Source organism: Strix uralensis, chromosome 12 (assembly GCF_047716275.1).
Source record: "Strix uralensis isolate ZFMK-TIS-50842 chromosome 12, bStrUra1, whole genome shotgun sequence".
NCBI classification, from domain to species: Eukaryota; Metazoa; Chordata; class Aves; order Strigiformes; family Strigidae; genus Strix; species Strix uralensis.
Window position 1 is genome coordinate 14,622,948 of NC_133983.1, and position 16,863 is coordinate 14,639,810.

A 16,863-nucleotide genomic window follows, 5' to 3' on the forward strand; every position below is an offset into this window, starting at 1 on the left:
TTTTTTTTTTTAATCAAAGCTCTCTTGCATTTTACACAGTGGTTAGGAACACTAATGCAAAAGCTCCCCAAATGCCCAGTTGCAGCGGGCACTCCCAGAGTGACTCACTCTCTGAAGAGCCATTTCCCCCACCCCACCACTGCACACCTCTTCCTCTCTGCTTTTAAGTATCATGGCAAAATTTGTAGCAACCAAGGGACCAGAGCAGCTACCTCCTTGCAGATGCCACGGTCTTTGTACAAGTCTGCACAGGCCTTGTATTTGCAGGTTGAGAGGGTACAGGAGTCAAGGCATGGACAACCCCCCTGCAAAAGATCAGAAATGAGAGGAACTCTGTTGGGATCAGCTGATGCACATCACTCTCACTCAACTACATGGGCTGGGACAGTTGGAGGAAAAAAGGAAGAAATTTTACATCACTTGCTAACCTGACATCTGCGGCTTCAGGCCCAGCTAGTGTTTGTGCATGGTTGTGTGCCCTCAGCAGCAGCCTGGAGCCTACCCTCACCCCACCAGTACTGCTGCTGCCGACCCCCAGTTCCTACGGGTGGGATACAGCTCCATGCTGAAAGTCCCCAGGCACACACACTGCACCTCTGGAGGGCAGGGCAGTCGGTCCGTGAGTCCCCAGCTCTGCTCTGACCCAGGCACAGCGGCCTTCGGCAGCCCCTCAGCTTGCTGGCCCACGTGCAGAGCAGGGTCAGAAATTCCCCGTGCGGCCACCACTGTGTGGACCAACCTATTTGAAAATGAAAAAACTCTAAGCCAATACTCATTATTCATGGGATACTTTGTCAGAAAAAGGAAAGAAAGTACTTCCTCTGGACCTTACAATGCACCCTTTTTCTGACCTTGCAATAATCTTAACACCAGGTTTCCTAATCTGCCAGTCTTTAACCAAGCAAAACACCCAGTAATTTCAAAGGAAGTTCTGCCCACAAAGGAGTCCAAGATTTGGCCTTAAACTCGGGAGCTAGCATGTTTTGTGGTTTGGTTTTTTGTTGTTGTTTTTTTTTTTTTTTTCCTTTCATGAGGTACAGAAATAAATTAGACAAAAGCAAGACGAGGTGCCTAGCCAGAGCCAGGCCACTACTGTGTCTAGATGGGTCAAAGCTGCTCCCCGCTCCTGCCCATTGTCACTCCTGTCCTCCCGCCGCAGGAAGCCAGGCAAAGCCCCTGCAAGATGGGGAGCAGAGGTGGCAGCAGGGAGAGGGAGAGCTTCACACACTTGGCACACCAGAAAGTCAATTTGCATGTCTGCACTTGGATCATCTTCAAAGTATTTTCTTTGTGAATAAATGCAAATCAGCCTCTGGGGATCACCTCTTTCTGGGCTGGTTCTTCACGGGCCTGAATTCCTCCCAGGTGTGGAACAGGGGCTGAGAAAGCCTTTTCCCAAAAGAGTAAGCATGCACGGCTGTTTCAGCCTGACCCAAGCTATCCCATCTCTTTTCTCCTTTTCCTAAGAGGTCAGGAATGTTTTTTGGTTTTGCTTTTTTAAGAGTGTAGTCTGGCACTCTGGAGTCCTTCCACCCCACAGCACAAGGGCTCTCTGAAGCTCTAGGGCAAGGTGGGATTTGATGAGTGAATTGCCATGCCTCCACTCAGCCAGGAACTACAGCGAAGGGCAAACCTTGCCTTGCGCCTGCCTTGTGCTGCGTTCAAAGCTCCAAGCCCAAACCTGCCATGGATTTGATTTTTTCCCCTCTCTCTGAATTGGGCTGTGATCTGCTTTGCAGGTGTTGCTTGTGCAGCTGCCAGGAAGCCCTGCACCACTCTCCAAGACCAGGCAACACCTCCTGGTACGGCCACACTCACCAACCTTACACAGGAACATCTCCCTCAAAACTAACATACAGAAATAAGACTGGGAGATTCTCCTTCCAGGCCAAGCAAAACAACAAGCTTTCTTCTAATTGTTTGTAAAACAGCATCTGAGACAACACATGATGGCCACCAAAATTTTAGGAAAAAACACTGGAAGTGGCAACAGTACCCAGAGCCCCCAGCACACAGAGCATCAGGGTACACTCTATAACCACCTGCAGACCAGAGGCAATGGGTGTCACATGCATCACGCATTTTCATTCCTGTTCCTCTGCTCTCTACATCCTCTCCAGGTTTAGATCTTGATACCTCTAAGTGACTTCTGTTCTGGGCAGATGATGACAAGGAGAAGAAAAACAGAGGATGCAGAACTCCACTTCTGGACATAAGCTCTACTCCATCCTGCCTAAAGTCACACGCATGGAAAAGCCAGGTTCAGTCTTTGTTTCTAGTCTCTTCACACTGACACTTCAGTGCCCCAAGACAGTGGGATCACAGCTTCTGCAAGGAGGAGCTTTCCTAGGAATCACATGCATCTTCCATAAACCCATCTCTTGAGGGAGCAGAGCAATGTGGGAACTCCATGCTGATAGCTGGCTTTGTACAAGCTGAAAGAGGTCAGCAGGACTTTACGGAGCTTATAGCCCTCTTTCACACCATTAACTCCACCTGCTCTTTGTTATTTACATCATAATTTGCAGGAAATTGGTGTCTATCTGTCAAGATACCAAGTTAGCAGGCAAACAGCACATTACTTTCACAGCCAAAGCACAAAGCAGCCATATACCCAACAGTTCCACAGTAGATACATCCTGGGAGGTACAGAGGTGGCTGGGCAGGCCAGGTAGCGAAACACAGCAAGGGTAAAAGTGAATTTACTTACTCCCTGATCTCTGTGGTGTAATAAAAACAACTAGAGATGACTCCAAGCTGTCAGAAACAAGTCAAACTTGTCCCTGTGACCTAAACAGGGCTGTCATGAATGAGGGAGGTCTGGATTTATCAGGTAAGTGGTCCATTTTCTAAATAAAAATTTAATTAGTTAATACCTTGTATGGATTTTATTTTGACAAATCTTGAGGGTTTTTTTCTAAGTCACTAAGGTCTGCACCTGAATCGCAGGGATTTTCCACCAGAGCAAGTGCATCACTTGCTGTGAGCTACTACTACTTCACAGGGCTGCACCACAGAGGCACAGCCCTGCCCTAGCCAGAACAGGTACAACAAGCCAACACACTTTCTAAGAAGACCAGCTACTGACCTACGCTTCAGAAAATTACATGCTTATTTCTCAAACCAGCCCAAAATCTGGACTCTAACACACTTGATTGTTGTGCAGCTCTGTTTTCTATTGAATGTTTAGATCTGGAAAACATGGCTTTGATTAAAAATGGGCAAACCACCAATGGCAGAGAATTTTCACTTAACTACTTGGCAAAAAAAGAGCTGCAACAGTTATTAGCCATTCATCAGAACTTCTGCCTTGTCCCCTGAGGAATTACCTGCTTCCCCCATATACACCAGAGAATTGAGATGCTCAAGGTTAACAGCACGGCAACTGCTACAACAGAGAGAAACACAGAGATCCAACATTTTACCTGTTACAGTTCTCTCCACTGCCCGATATAAACAGTTGTTTTGTCTCAGCTGATGTTGGGCTCCAGCATCTTTTGCTTCTTCTACCCTTTTTTAAAAAACAAAAATCAACATTCTCTTTGAACTAACTTAGTTACAGAGAGGTGGAAAGAACAGCGACAGGTAAGACAGGCCACAGAGATCATGGGTCTAATCCTGCTGCACTTCATGTTGACAGCAAGACCAGCCAGGGCAGCAGACAGCAGCACATGGCCGGGTTAGCACGCTTTTCTGAGCGGAGGAAACCGTGGATAATTGGCAATGTCTATTCACTATCACCTTGCTCAGAACCATTCCCCCAGTGTTTATTTTCCATCATCATCTGGCCCAAACAAATGGATTTAGTAGGAATTTCACAGCAGGAACAAAGTCAGAACACAAAACCAAGATCCTACTCTAACGCTATTGAGGGCAATGTCATATCTGTGAGGTCAGCAAAACAGAATCAAGCCACAGCAGCAGAGACCCCAGCTGTCTCAGTTCAGTCAGGTCAGCACTTGATTTATTACAATAAAACACAATCATACTTTTCCCTACTTTCTCAGAAATCCCTTTCTAACAAAGGTTTCAAATCAACTATGCCCTGCACGCATTCTGCAGTGCTGCACACACAAAGCCCACGCACAAAAACGAACCTCAAAATTACTTCCATTTAAATTTGGGACATCCACAAAGAGTTGCCTGCCCTGTGTTTCAAGTTCCACAACGCACCACACTAACCCAACCAGGGACCTGCGTTCACGACTGGCCTTACCCGATGCTCTCCAAAACCCCACAGGCTGGGACTGTCAGCACAGAGGTGACATTGAAGGAGATGGAGGAAGTGAAGCAGAACCACCCAACTTCCAGCCCAGGAGCTTTACTCACTGGACTCCAGTTCACTGCATATGCTTGGGGACAAACTTGTGGCACAGGAGAAAGGTTTATGCAATGACCGCCAGAACAAAAGGGTATTTCCCATGCCTGGGAGAGGCCACAGGGTCTCCATGGACTACAGGAAATACAATCCAAGCGGGCTGGAGCATCTAAATATGCATTTCGGAATGGCTTTTTGTCTCTCTAACTTTGAAATTTTCTAATTTTTCCAAGTGGCCACATTAAAAGAGAGAAAACATCTTGTTTTCACTTTCCAGAAGTTCTGCAGTGTCGCAAGTGAACAGTTCACCAATTAAATAAATGTTTGGATGGCCAGGAAAACATCTGAGAGTTCCCAGCAGTTCTTCCACAATAGCTATCTACTTTTCAGAAAAACTATAAACGTGTTCTGAACCGAAATAAGCCTTGTTCAGCAAAATTCTTAAAAAAGCAATGGTATATAGCCAGACATGACCTTTTATAACCTATTAAATGCCTCTTCATTGTCCATTTGATCCACTCCCTGGCTATTTCATGAAAATATGTGGTATTAATACTCTTTATGTTAGCACACTGACTTCCCTGCACTTACCCCAATATTCACAAATGCATGCATTAACCCTCACAGCAAGCTAGATGCGTTTCAGTGCTGCTGCCTGCAATTAAAGACTTCAGAATTAACCATCTCCCCAAAATCTAGTGTTAAGTATTTGTGGTGTTATTCCAACCCAATCACATCCCTCTTTGAAGTCATTTAACTTCTTATCCCTGGCACTTGGAGAACTCAATTCTCTGTTAGGTACTTCAGCTCCCCAAAACTCATCGCAGGGGAAACTCTGGTGCCTACAGCACACAGGCAGCATGCAGCGTCCATCGGCACACTCCTTGCCAGCCCAACCCCAATGGGCAGCACCAAATCAGCCCAATATACCCCTTCTTCCAAGTCACACAGTAGCTGCCACTGTTGCCCCCTTCTCTTAGCAGCAGGGAGGGTCAGGGCTCGCAGCCACGCTGGGTGAGACGATGGCTGAGCTGCACTTGCCAGGGCATGTGTACCACCACAACCCCAACAACACAGCAACATGGAGGCTTAAAACCCAACTGCCTACAGGTATTCACACAAAACCTGCTGAGAGGAACTTTTCCAGCATCTCAAATTTGGAAATAGGTGTCACTAGCAATAAATCCTTACCCACAGCTGAGTCCCCCTGTGTAAGCTCTTACATGTTTTATATGTACAGTAGTTCTCAGCTGAGCATTAAATGAGTGTTTGTGCTCTGGGGTGCTGGGGTTTTTTCCTTAATGAGTCATAGGCCTTTTCTTAAAAGTTTGCTGGAACACATAAATGTGACATTAGAGATTTAGTAAAACTGCTCCAAAAAACAAGGAATGAAGTTTCAGAAAATGTGAAATACTCCAGCTGGAAGAGATATATGACTTGCTTGGCCATTTTCTTGTGCTCCTGTCTCACATCACAGTAACAAACAAGGCTATGCTGATATGTAGTTAAAACAACACAGTGAGGTTAATAGACATAACACACACCACACAACAGAAGTATCTGCTCCAGTGTAGAAAAAAGGGACAAAATCCACCTCCAGAGACAGCAACCACACAGGCACAGCAAAAAATCGCATAAAAATCCAGCCAAACACTGACATTTATTGGTTGATCATTAGCACATCTGTTAATTTTGTTGAGCTGAGGGCTGGTCCTGCTCTCAAACAAGACAACAGGAATCCTGCTGCCAGCCTCGGGAGCCGTCACGCCCCTGGAGCATCTCCAAGCAATGCCACATCACAGCCCCAGGTACCTCTGTCCTGTCAGGACTTGAACCTTTCAGGCAGTTGCACACAGCCCTCAAAACGAGCCTTTTTAAGCTCGTAATAAAACTTACAGACACCATGCACATTCCTGCATTTCTTCCTTTTTGCTGTTTCAGTTTTGCTTTATATCATACATTCCTGAGCCCTGTAAGAAAGGAGGCACTATGTCCAGGATGGGCATAACAGAGAGAGGAGAAAAAAAAAAAAAAAAAAATCAATACTCTAGGAGACACCTAGCTTCTCCAGTCACAGAGTAAGAAATTATTATGGTCCACCACAAGAGCAGCTGCACTTCCTCTCCCACCAGCGGGGTGGGGGACCTGGGGAGCAGTGTCCCCACAGGATCCCAGCACCTTCACCCCAACAAGGAGAGCTGCCCAAGCACCCGGCTGGCAGGCAGCCATCACCAGACGGCACCGCAGGATTCCATCTTCTGCCAGTGCCCAAGCTGGGCCTGGGACAAAGGGGATGCCCCTCCGACACCACAGGGCTCCAGGCACTGCTGAGGAGGACCCCAGCCCATAACTCTGTCAATGTGCTACGAAGCACTGTCCTGCAATAGCCTTTGGGACATATGATGCAGGTAGGAAGCCAAGCCCAAAGCTTACTAAATTCCTGCAAAAAATTTTTTGTTTTATTAAAACTGTTTGGCTTATCGCTGCTTTTATTTTCTTTCCATTGATGAACAACCTTTTTAAACATCTGAAAATTACTTTGCCATATTTTTTTTAATAATAATTTTAGTATTTGGCAAATTCTCTTGCTTTGAGAAGGCTTTCCAAATATCCAATATCCACATGTCGGTAACAGAAACACTTATATCCTAATTTATTAGCTATGGATATTAAGGATTTCAGCCTAGACTTGTATCTTTGCTGCTGTCATCAAGACAGCAGCAGGAGCACACAGAGTTGCATCATTTACACGTTTTAAATGTAAAAATGATACAACTTCAGGGAAATTTCCCAGTAAGAATATCAACTTCAATCACATAACTACAGCTACTTTGACAGTTACCTGTTCCTTCACATCAGGGTCACATTTCTACTCTGCAAAATACAGCGGCCACAGAAACCATTACATGATTTACTCCCAATTCACACACCACCGTGTACAAATTTCCAGTGCGTGATTTAACATCAAACTGGGACATCTGCACACATAAATCTGTATGGAGGATCAGGCACAGAGGCCAGGTAAACAGCTGCCGGTACAAGTTAAACTCTGCTAGAGGAACAATTTTTTATTTTGAATCTTGCTTAGGATATCTCCCTGACACCCTAAGGAGGCACACTTGATTGGGGTTTTTTTGTGGGGGTGGGCACAGGGAGAAGGGTGTGTTTAAAAGCCTGATGTTACTTCTGGGAATTTGAAAGCCTCTTACTTCGGGAATGCAATACAGACCTGGCTTGGAGCTTGTGATAGAGCCCTAAAAAACGAGCAGATCTAATGAACTGCTCAGCGTTTTACGCAGTGGCCCTGTGGCTCTGCGATCACCAGGGGCACAACATGCTCCACACCAAAGCAAACGGCAACACGGGCTCCACTCGACTCTTGCAAACCAGTAGCCTTTTCACAAGGATACGGACTCTTTGAAAGAGGCAAAAAGAAACTTCCTTCTCCACATGCATTTTGCATGTAAACAATCCCCTTTACTTCAGACCCGTAGAGCTGGGCGGCTCACCCCTTCCCTCCCCCTTGGCACACTGCTGCAACACCCTGTGGCTCAGAAGCAACCAGGTATGACTTTCACAGGGGCATGCACACAGGTACACTTCCCAAGCCATAAGGTGACAGGAGAGGGTAAAAATTAAACTAGTTGTTACTATAACACACCAGTGCATATGCCTATTCCAACTCTGTATTATACATCCAAACCTCTGTATCAGAAACCTCACCTGTGGTAAACACGTGGCAGTTCCTTGGAAGTCACCATCCCCCTCCACACGCAGTGCTTTTATAACAACAGAACCCAAAAATAAAAGCACAAACCACAAAACCAAGCAAACAACATTCGCCGTCAAATAGTACCCATATTCACAGTCAAGTTTCCTGCAACCAAAGGTAAGAAAGCAGTTGTCTCCATTCATAACACATGCTTCTCTGCAAGTTATAATGGCTCAGATTTCCGTTTAATGTTAATTGTTCGTTACATGCATCTAATACTTAATAAAATATAAAACACACTCATACAGCACATCTCTTCCCATCCTGTTATCACACATGACTTGGTTTATCACTTTCCAACTTCAGGGAGACTCACCAGCATGTGCACAGCTAGCAGGGACTACAAGAAGTCATCTAGGACCACTCCCACATCCTTCACACAATATTTCATACCATAGACAAAAAAAGACTTCTTTTTTCCAGCTCTGTTGACTTGTGTTATCACACTTATTTTTTGCATCCTCTTGGCTGTCTTGAATTCTTTCTACATTCTCTCCCCCTGCCCCCCTACTTCTTCCTCCCTTTGGATGACCCTCCAGCTCCAGGCTTCCCCTATTGCTATTTACCATCATTTTCTTGACTCATTCAGCCCATCATTCAGTCTCTCCCCCTCTCCTCTACTCTCATGCACCCAGGCACCCGCGGCAGCACCACTCACTCTCCCCTTCACGCACCCGCAGCCTGCCCTGCCTGTTGCCTCAGAGCAGGATCAGTGACAAGAGGGCAGGCTCCCACTAGCTGTGAGCCACCAGGATGCTGCTAATTCACACACACCCCACCATCTCCTGCTGCAGCTCTTCTTGCACCTTCCCCAGTGAACACGCACCTCCCTTATCTGACCCCATTTTTGAGGGTCTTCTTGCACTTCAGCTAAAAAAGCCTGACCACTCTCAAATCAGTTCCAACAATATATTTTCTAGCTGTAATTGGGAGACTAGCAAAACCAAACTCTCAAGTACGTGACCTGTTTGAACACTTCAGGAGACCACACTGTGTAAGTTTATTTCTATTTAGATGTTTACCTATTAAAGGCTCAAATCCAGTGGAAAACAAATCCTTTTCCAGAGGACAGCGTCGAATGCAAAAGCTGAAGGATCTCAACTGCTTATCAGAGCTGAGTGGATTTCTAGGCCCAGATAAAGAGAAATATGAAGCAATTCCCAGACAATAAATCTTTGCTTATTTACAAAACCAGTGCGATTTATCAACCGATACCCCTATTTTCATGGAAATAGGAAAGATTTAACATTTCACAAAGAAAGCTTCAGGAAATCATGAGACAGAAAACAATGCTTTAGCAAACATGTCAAGTGTTTCAGTCACCAACTGCAAGCTCACCTAAATTTCATTCAGATTTTCAAATCTCATCTTTAAGCAATGCAGCTTCTACAGGCTTACCACTGTTACCTGTCTTAATTTTGATCTCACTTGTATATACACCCTGCTGTCACATCAACCTGCACACACAAAACAAACATGAACATACAACTCTGAACTCACAAGCACGTTGTAGGGCCCAAAAGCCAGTCCTGCAACACCAGCAGGATTTCTCAATGCAAAGAAACGGATTTGCATGGATGAGTATGTACATAAAGGGCAGAAAGGGCCCAGATGGGACTAGGGTTCCATTCCTTCCCTTTACTTACCCACCAGGCCAAAGGCTTTTCAACAGGATGTTATCAGCAGCATTTCTTGGTGGTGTTCCAAAAAATGTGTGCTGGTACTCCTGGGTGGCATTCTGGAAAGATTCAGGAGCTCTCAAAAGTCAAACCTACTTTTGAGGGTAAGAATGACCTTTTGCTGGACAGGTGACTAGTTATTAACAGAATCCAGACTTTGTGTCTCCTTCTGAAACGTTAACCGACCCCTGCTACAGGGTACTGAGAAAGGGGCCGTTTCCCTCAGGGTGGAGAAGGGTCAGACAAAGGTGCCTGTGGAAGATGAGAAAGGTGACAGCTCACTGTGACAGGACTGGTTGTTTCTCACTGAGGAGTACCTCATGTGGTAGGAACTTGCAGCATTCTGCATTCAGATGCAAGGGATAAGGGGGTGAGGTGGCAGCAAGGGGTGGAGAAGACACTCAAGGTGCCAAGATGAGGAAAAGCACCTGCACAAAGGACACTGCACAGGGGTGTTGAAGGACACCAGCAAGATTGCAAACTTGCTTGTCTCTCTCTATAGACTTTGCACAGGGAGGAAGCAATCCACACTCCCCCGCCTCCCTAGTCTCACCGTGCTGCTTCCACCTCCTCTTTAGTTCAAGACAGTGAGACAATTAAGTCGCTTCTTGCACTGGATGCCACCACCCTGACCAAGATGAGCAGACAGCCCTTGTTGGACGACGGCTGTGACAAAGCAGGGGCTGTCAGGAGCACATGACTGCTGCCTGCACCCCTCCGTCGACTCTCCTTCCACTTCTGACAATTCACCAGCGGAGCCACAAGATGTACAGAGAGATCTGGTTCAAAAACAACAGCCAAATCAGCACGACTGTTCAACACAATGACATTTCCCTGCCCAGGAGATGACAAGCTGCAGGTTTGCAGTCAGTCCTACAAGGATTGCTTCGGCTTGGATGGACATGCCAAAACCCAATTTTCCAATTTCTTTCTTTCCAAAGAAACCATCTTTTTCAACACTTAGACATCAGACTGAAGAATTCTGCAAAGTGAAAAGAATTTAAGACAGCACCTGAGCTAATGACTTCCCAACACCCACAAATGTCCTGTTGACACCTCAGGATGCACATTCAATTTAAAACATCCCTGAAACACAACTTTTAGCAATTCACCTCTCACGTATGAATGCTCAGCTGAGAACAGTTATGAAAGTGAGTGAAAGTGCTTTTTCATTACCTCTCTTCTCAGCATCTGCCACTAAACCAAGCACATTTACTAAACTGTCAGTGCCTTGACAGGGGACAGACAGGGGGTCTCAGAGGGTTGAGGATGAAGCAGTTTGGGCAGGGGTTGCATAGGAAGCAGCTACAAGGGAACAAAGTCTCAACATCTTTACCCAATCCAACCGCAGGCTGCTGCCAAAGAAACAGTCTCAGCCTCTAGTAATCCTCTGCCTGCACCCTCCTGTCTGGGTCAGCTCCAGTCACCTCATTGACAGGGATGAATTGGAGCAGCTCACCAATCCAGCCCGACACAACCCTCCCTCTCCCCTTTCTTCTGTGCAGGCTTCGTTTTCTGTAAAATCAGCGAGCACATGTGGCTGCAACGTGCTGGTGGGAGCACTTGGAAGCAGCAGGGTGCTACCTCTCAGCTGTGCAACTGTGGGTAGGACAGATGCAGAGCCCTCCTTTTGCGGCACTGTCATCTTCAGTCAGATTAAACCAACTGCGGAAGGGCGTTTTCCCTCTCTCTACAGATGCACTGAAGCCTGCCAAAAGAACAGGGAGGATGGAGAAGGTGAGGCAGTAAAGCAAAGCTCCCAGCACAGTGCTGCTCACACCACCATGGGCAGAGATGGCTGTCAGTTCCCTAGACCTGCCAGGGTGAATGCTCCTTGACTCCCCCAGAGCCTCAATTTTTCAAATTTTTCTTGTTTTGGGGTGGGGGGGTGGGGTGGAACGACACATGACACGGGGACAGACAGGACAGGGACTGGGGACAGGCGCAGAACACAGTAAAATTACCAGTGTCCTCACGTAAACAGTTACTCACTGGACAATTAAGCTTATCTAATTAATGAGCATTAAACCATCTTCTCTGTTCCCTCTACCTTGTTAGACTATTGGCTCCACATTTCTGTCCTCCTCTCTTCTCCATGGGCATCACAAAATACCCCACAACTGCCTTCAGAGCACGCCAGACACCAGCGCTAAGGAGTGAATGCGTAAGCAAAGACTTCAGCTGTAGTATGTGCGAGCTGCTATGCAAATCAATGCATTTCTCCTTGCTTCCCTCTATTAACATTGCTTAAGACTCTCTCAGGTAAATCAAACTAAATAGCAGATTTCTCCCCATCCTGTTCTCACTCTCCTTGTCTCTGACCCATCAGCCTGCCGTCATCCCTGCCAACCCCTCATGCACTTGCTCAGACAAAGCTCAGCATTCACCTCCATGGGTGATTGGAACCAGAAATGTGCTATCAAGTCCACCTGGATTTATCAAAACCTCAGTAACACAGAGAAATCAACTTTCTCTTTTAAAGCACCCCAATTTTCTGGGTTTCATCTGCCTCCAGGGTGCAAGTCACAGCAGCACTTCTTTGTGCTGCTACAACAAATACCTACCGAGCAGCTGGTACACTCGCACTCTAGGCACAAAGGCGCAAGCTTACTGCTGATCCTACATAGGACAGATTCTGCTGAGGTTTAGGGCATGCTGCAACACGTCGCTAGAGAATAACCTGCGAGTAGTGACACTTGCAACAGGCAAATTTTTCTAAGAAAAACCCACTCATGACAGATTCTCCAGGGCTACTCCTGGACTCTCTGATCACACACCCAGATTTCTGGGCCACTGGAAACCCCTCTCAGAGGCTCAGGACAGCTGTAAGTGGTTTCTTACTCTGAATACATCTTATTTCTCAATCTCCCACTATATGCCACATAAATTTTGAAGGTAACATCTCCTGCAGTTAGTGTATTAACAAGCCCTCCCATCCAGCTTCTGCTGATACTTGTAAATGAACCGTTATTGTCCTCAGCTGGAGTCACTCAGCTGGTGAGTACCACGCCAGGTGCCATGACCCTGCAAAAGATGCAGTGGATGACCATCAGCTTTCTTAGCCCCACATGGGATGGGGGGAAGCAGTAAGCACTGTATTCAGCTTCCTTTGTCTGGGCACAAGAGCTTGTAGAAGCTATGCCACTGCAGTTCACAGGAAGGTCTTTCTAGTAGGGGAGAGTACTACTTTGCTACCTCCACTGATGGGCTCAGGTCTGTCTCACCATAAGCATCTCACAGACACTTCAAGGAGCCCTGCAACTCCTTCCATGCAGAATGCCCCAATGCTGTGCCAAAAGCAGTATGAATCCTCGTGTTTAAACCAGCGACTAAGGTAACACATCTCCATCCTCAGCAACACTGGTGTCGGTCAGAAACCACACACAGCCAGGGAGCCTCTGCACACCCAGGCAGCGCACAAAGGCACAGAGATAGCTGTCCCCTCAACAGCCACCCACAGGGGCTGCATCATCCACTGCCCCTCACCTTCCGAGGCCTCTTTCTTCCTCCTCTGCCACAAGCTCTTACACCCCAGTACGAGAGCCCTCACCCCTCGCTCAGGCAGGGGACAAACTGCTCCCGAGGGCTACCCGGGTGCCGCAGCTGCCCGGCTCATCTGCAGTCCCCAGCACAGGAGAAACAAGGCAGTATTTGCACACTCCAGGATCATCTTTCAAAGGCATTTTGGCCTTTCCACCCAGTACAAAGTAAGACAGACAAGGGAGCTTAATCCTGACTAGCGTGACAACAAAACGTGTTCACTCATTTCAAGAGATTATTATTATAATAAAGATTTCTATAAAGAAGCAACAAAAATTCAGGAGACGACCAACAGGCTGCCTGAGCCTCAGCACAGACAGAGGGGTCTCCTCTCCCTCAAACTCCCCTCTTGCTCCAGGGACGACAGTGACCCCCGACAGCCCTCCGCGCTGAGCAGGCCCTACCAGGCCTCGCGGGGCAGAGACAATGCCGGGCTCCCACAGGCACTCCCAACTAGCACAGGGATTTTGTTGAACGAGGCGCTAAAAATTACTTAACCGGCCACGCTCGTCATCTATAAAAGATAATCACAGACGGCCTAAGAGCACGATCGCAAACGCCACATCCTCAGGGATGTGGGAGGTCACCGGTGAAGCTTCAGCAGCCCAGGAGGGAGGCCAACGAGCGTTGGGCTAAGCCCCGACAGCCCGGACGGCTCCTCAGACACCTCAGCCAAGTCTCCCATCCGCACGTGGAAGGGAAAGCACCGCGCGTCCCGGCAAACCGCGCAGGGAAGAGACGGGAGCGAGATCAAACCCCGGGAGCGAGCTGTGGTGCCAGCTCTTCTGACACCAGTTAGACAAACAGCACCTGGGGCGGTGCGGGGCTTCGGCTGGCGCCTGGTGCCGAGCGGCCCTGGGCGCCGCACGCCCGCCTTCCCCACAGCCCGACCCGCCCGGCTGCGGGCAGGCCCCGCGCCCCGCCGCCCCTCGCCCGCCCGCCGCCCCGGCCCGGCGGCCCCCTCACCAAAGTATTCCTTCTTCATGTGCATCTCCAGCTCCTTCTCCAGCTCCAGCGTCAGCGCCTCCAGCCGCCTCTCCGCCTGGCTGGGGCCGCTCTCCCGGCACGGCGTCACCTGGTAGGGCAGCTTGAACTTGGGGGCCGGCGAGGAGCCTTTGGTCGGGCTGTAGGCGTAGGGGGCCGCGGCCTCGGGGGCGGCGGGCGGGTGCTGCTGGTCGTGCCGCGGCGGGGACTGGGCATGGATCTTGTGGTAGACGTCCCCCAGGTCGGGCGCGGCGCCGTCCTCCTGCAGGCCGGGCCCCAGCAGGGAGGAGCGGGGCGAGGGCAGCTGCAGCTCGGGGTAGGCGCTCATGGAGCCGCGGGAGCTCCGCGAGCTCTGGCTGGAGATGCTGGAGCGGGGGCTGACCACGGCGGCGCCCGCCGCGCCGCGGCCCTCGGGGCCGCAGAGGCTGGAGCGGGGGCTGGCCAGGGCGAGCCCGGCGCCGCCCGCCCCCTCCGGCTCGGCGCTGCCCGGCGGGCCGTAGCGGCAGTCCGAGTAGCTGGAGCGGGGGCTGGTGGTGCAGGAGTACTGGCTGGCGGTGCTGGAGCGGGGGCTGGCGTGGCGCTGGTCGTAGCCCATGCTGATGCCGCTGGTGCGGTTGCTGCTGGGCTTGCTGCCGCCGCCGCCGCCGTCGTAGCTGGTGAGGCTGGCGCGCGGGCTGGAGTGCTTGCTGGTGTCGCTGGCCGTGCTGGCGTAGCTGGAGCGGGGGCTGAGGGCGGCGCCGTCGTACTGCACCAGGCTGGCGCGGGGGCTGCCGTACTTCTCCTGCCCGGGCACCACCAGGCTGGAGCGGGGGCTGGAGAACTTCTCGTAGGGCAGCGCGGCCGCGCCGCCCAGGCTGGAGCGCGGGCTGGAGAACTTGCCGTGCTCGGCGACGGGGCCCGGCGAGGAGCCGGCCAGGCTGGCCCGCGGGCTGGCGGCGCCGTACTTGCCGTCCGGGCCGCCGGGCGCCCGCCCGCCGCCCTTGGCCACGTAGCCGCCCTCGTAGGCGCTGCCCGCGGCGTAGCGGTAGCCCTCGGCCGAGTAGCGCTTGCCCTTGTCGGCGAAGCCGCTGTAGCAGGGCAGCGCCACCTCGGAGCGGGTGCACAGCCCCTCCTCGCAGCACGGCGGCCCCGCGGCCGGCGGAGGCTCGGTGGCGGCGGCGCGGCCGTTGGCGGCGCGGAGCGGGGCGGCCGGCGCGGCGGGCGGGTAGGCTTTGCCGCAGGGGGCGGCGGCGGGGAAAGCTTCGGCGGGCGGCGGCGCGGCGGTGCCGTTCATCTTCCGGCCCCGCTGCTCCGCCGTCATGTGGGCGGCGATGACCCGCTTGGTCTCCTCCAGGTCGGGGTGCAGCGCCAGGTCCCGGCGGCCGCCCCGGCCGTACAGACCCTCCGGGCAGGGCTCGTAGAGGGACAGATCCTCCATGAACTTGGTGGCCTTCAGTGCCATGTCCTCCTCGTACTTCTCCATGCTCGGCCGGAGCCCGGTGGCGCGGGCCGGGTGAGGGACGGCGAACTCTCTGCGAAAGCACAGCCCGGAGCAGAGAGAAGGAGAGAGGAAAAAAAAAAACACCTCAAACCCAAAACACACCCCAACAGAAAGCCCCTTCACGCGGTCCTGGCGGGGCAGCGGCGGGACGCGGCTCCTTCCCCGGAGGGCTGCTCGGCGGCGGCCGGGCCGGGCGGCAGTCACCTCAGCGGCATCCCTGCGCCGCGGCGCTCGGCTCGGTACGGCCGGGCTGCCCGGCGGAGCGCGGCGAGCGGAGACGAGGAGCCCCTGTGTCACTTTCCAGCCTTAAATAAGTTGCTCGGTCCAGTCAATGGCGCGCTGCGCGGAGGAATTTGCGCTCGGCGGCTCCCTGCCCCCGCCGCCCCCGGCCGGCCGCCCCGCGGCGGGGCCGCGGCCCGGCCCGCACCCCCGGGCGGGGGGCGAAGGCGGCGGCCGGCCCGGAGGGGCTTTGCGGCGCGGCGAGCGGAGCGCGGGGCGCGGCGAGGCAGGGACTCCTTTGTGTGGGGCAGGAATGCGAGGAAGGAGACTGGGCGCTGCGTCCCGCTGGAATGTAGTTAATGCCGGAGCCAAACAATGATTTTCACCGAGTCAGTCAGGGAGAGGGCGGCCGCGGCGCTGCTCGGCGGCGGGGTCGGCAGCTTCCCCTCCGCGCCGCCCGCTCTCCTCCTCGGCCGGCGCTCGCCCAGCCCTGCCCGGGGCCGGCGGGCGGGCGGTGCCGCTGCTGGCCGCGGACCGGGAGGCGGCGAGGCTGTCACCGCGCCCCGGGCCGCCGCCGGGCGGGAAGCGGGGGGCTGAGGAGGGTCCCCCTGCGGGGGCTCGGCGGAGCGCCCCGGGGGAAGCCCCGCACGGAGGGGCCTGGCGGGGAGGAGTGGGGGCGGCGTGGAACGCCTGCCCGGGGCTCCCGCCCGCCCGGCGGCTCCGCCGCTCTCGCCCCGGACTGGAACTTTCCGGCGGGACCCGCGGCCTCGTCCCGCCGCGGGCAGGGGCAGCTCTCGCCCGCCCTCCTGCCGGGGTGCGCCTGGTGAAACCCCCCGGATCGCGGTGGTGCCTGTGGCGGCCAGGGGTTACG

At 51.9% G+C, this 16,863-nt stretch overlaps 1 protein-coding gene across 1 annotated transcript in view; it reads right to left on the reverse strand.

Moving 5' to 3' along the window:
* Window positions 1-16,123, reverse strand: part of WTIP (WT1 interacting protein) — an 86,010-nt gene extending 69,887 nt beyond the window's left edge. The window contains exon 1 of the mRNA XM_074881778.1: window positions 14,276-16,123. Coding sequence (XP_074737879.1) covers window positions 14,276-15,755 — 1,480 coding nt within the window. The 5' untranslated portion in view covers window positions 15,756-16,123. The remainder of the gene's footprint in view (window positions 1-14,275) is intronic.
* Between the last annotated feature and the right edge of the window lie 740 nt (window positions 16,124-16,863).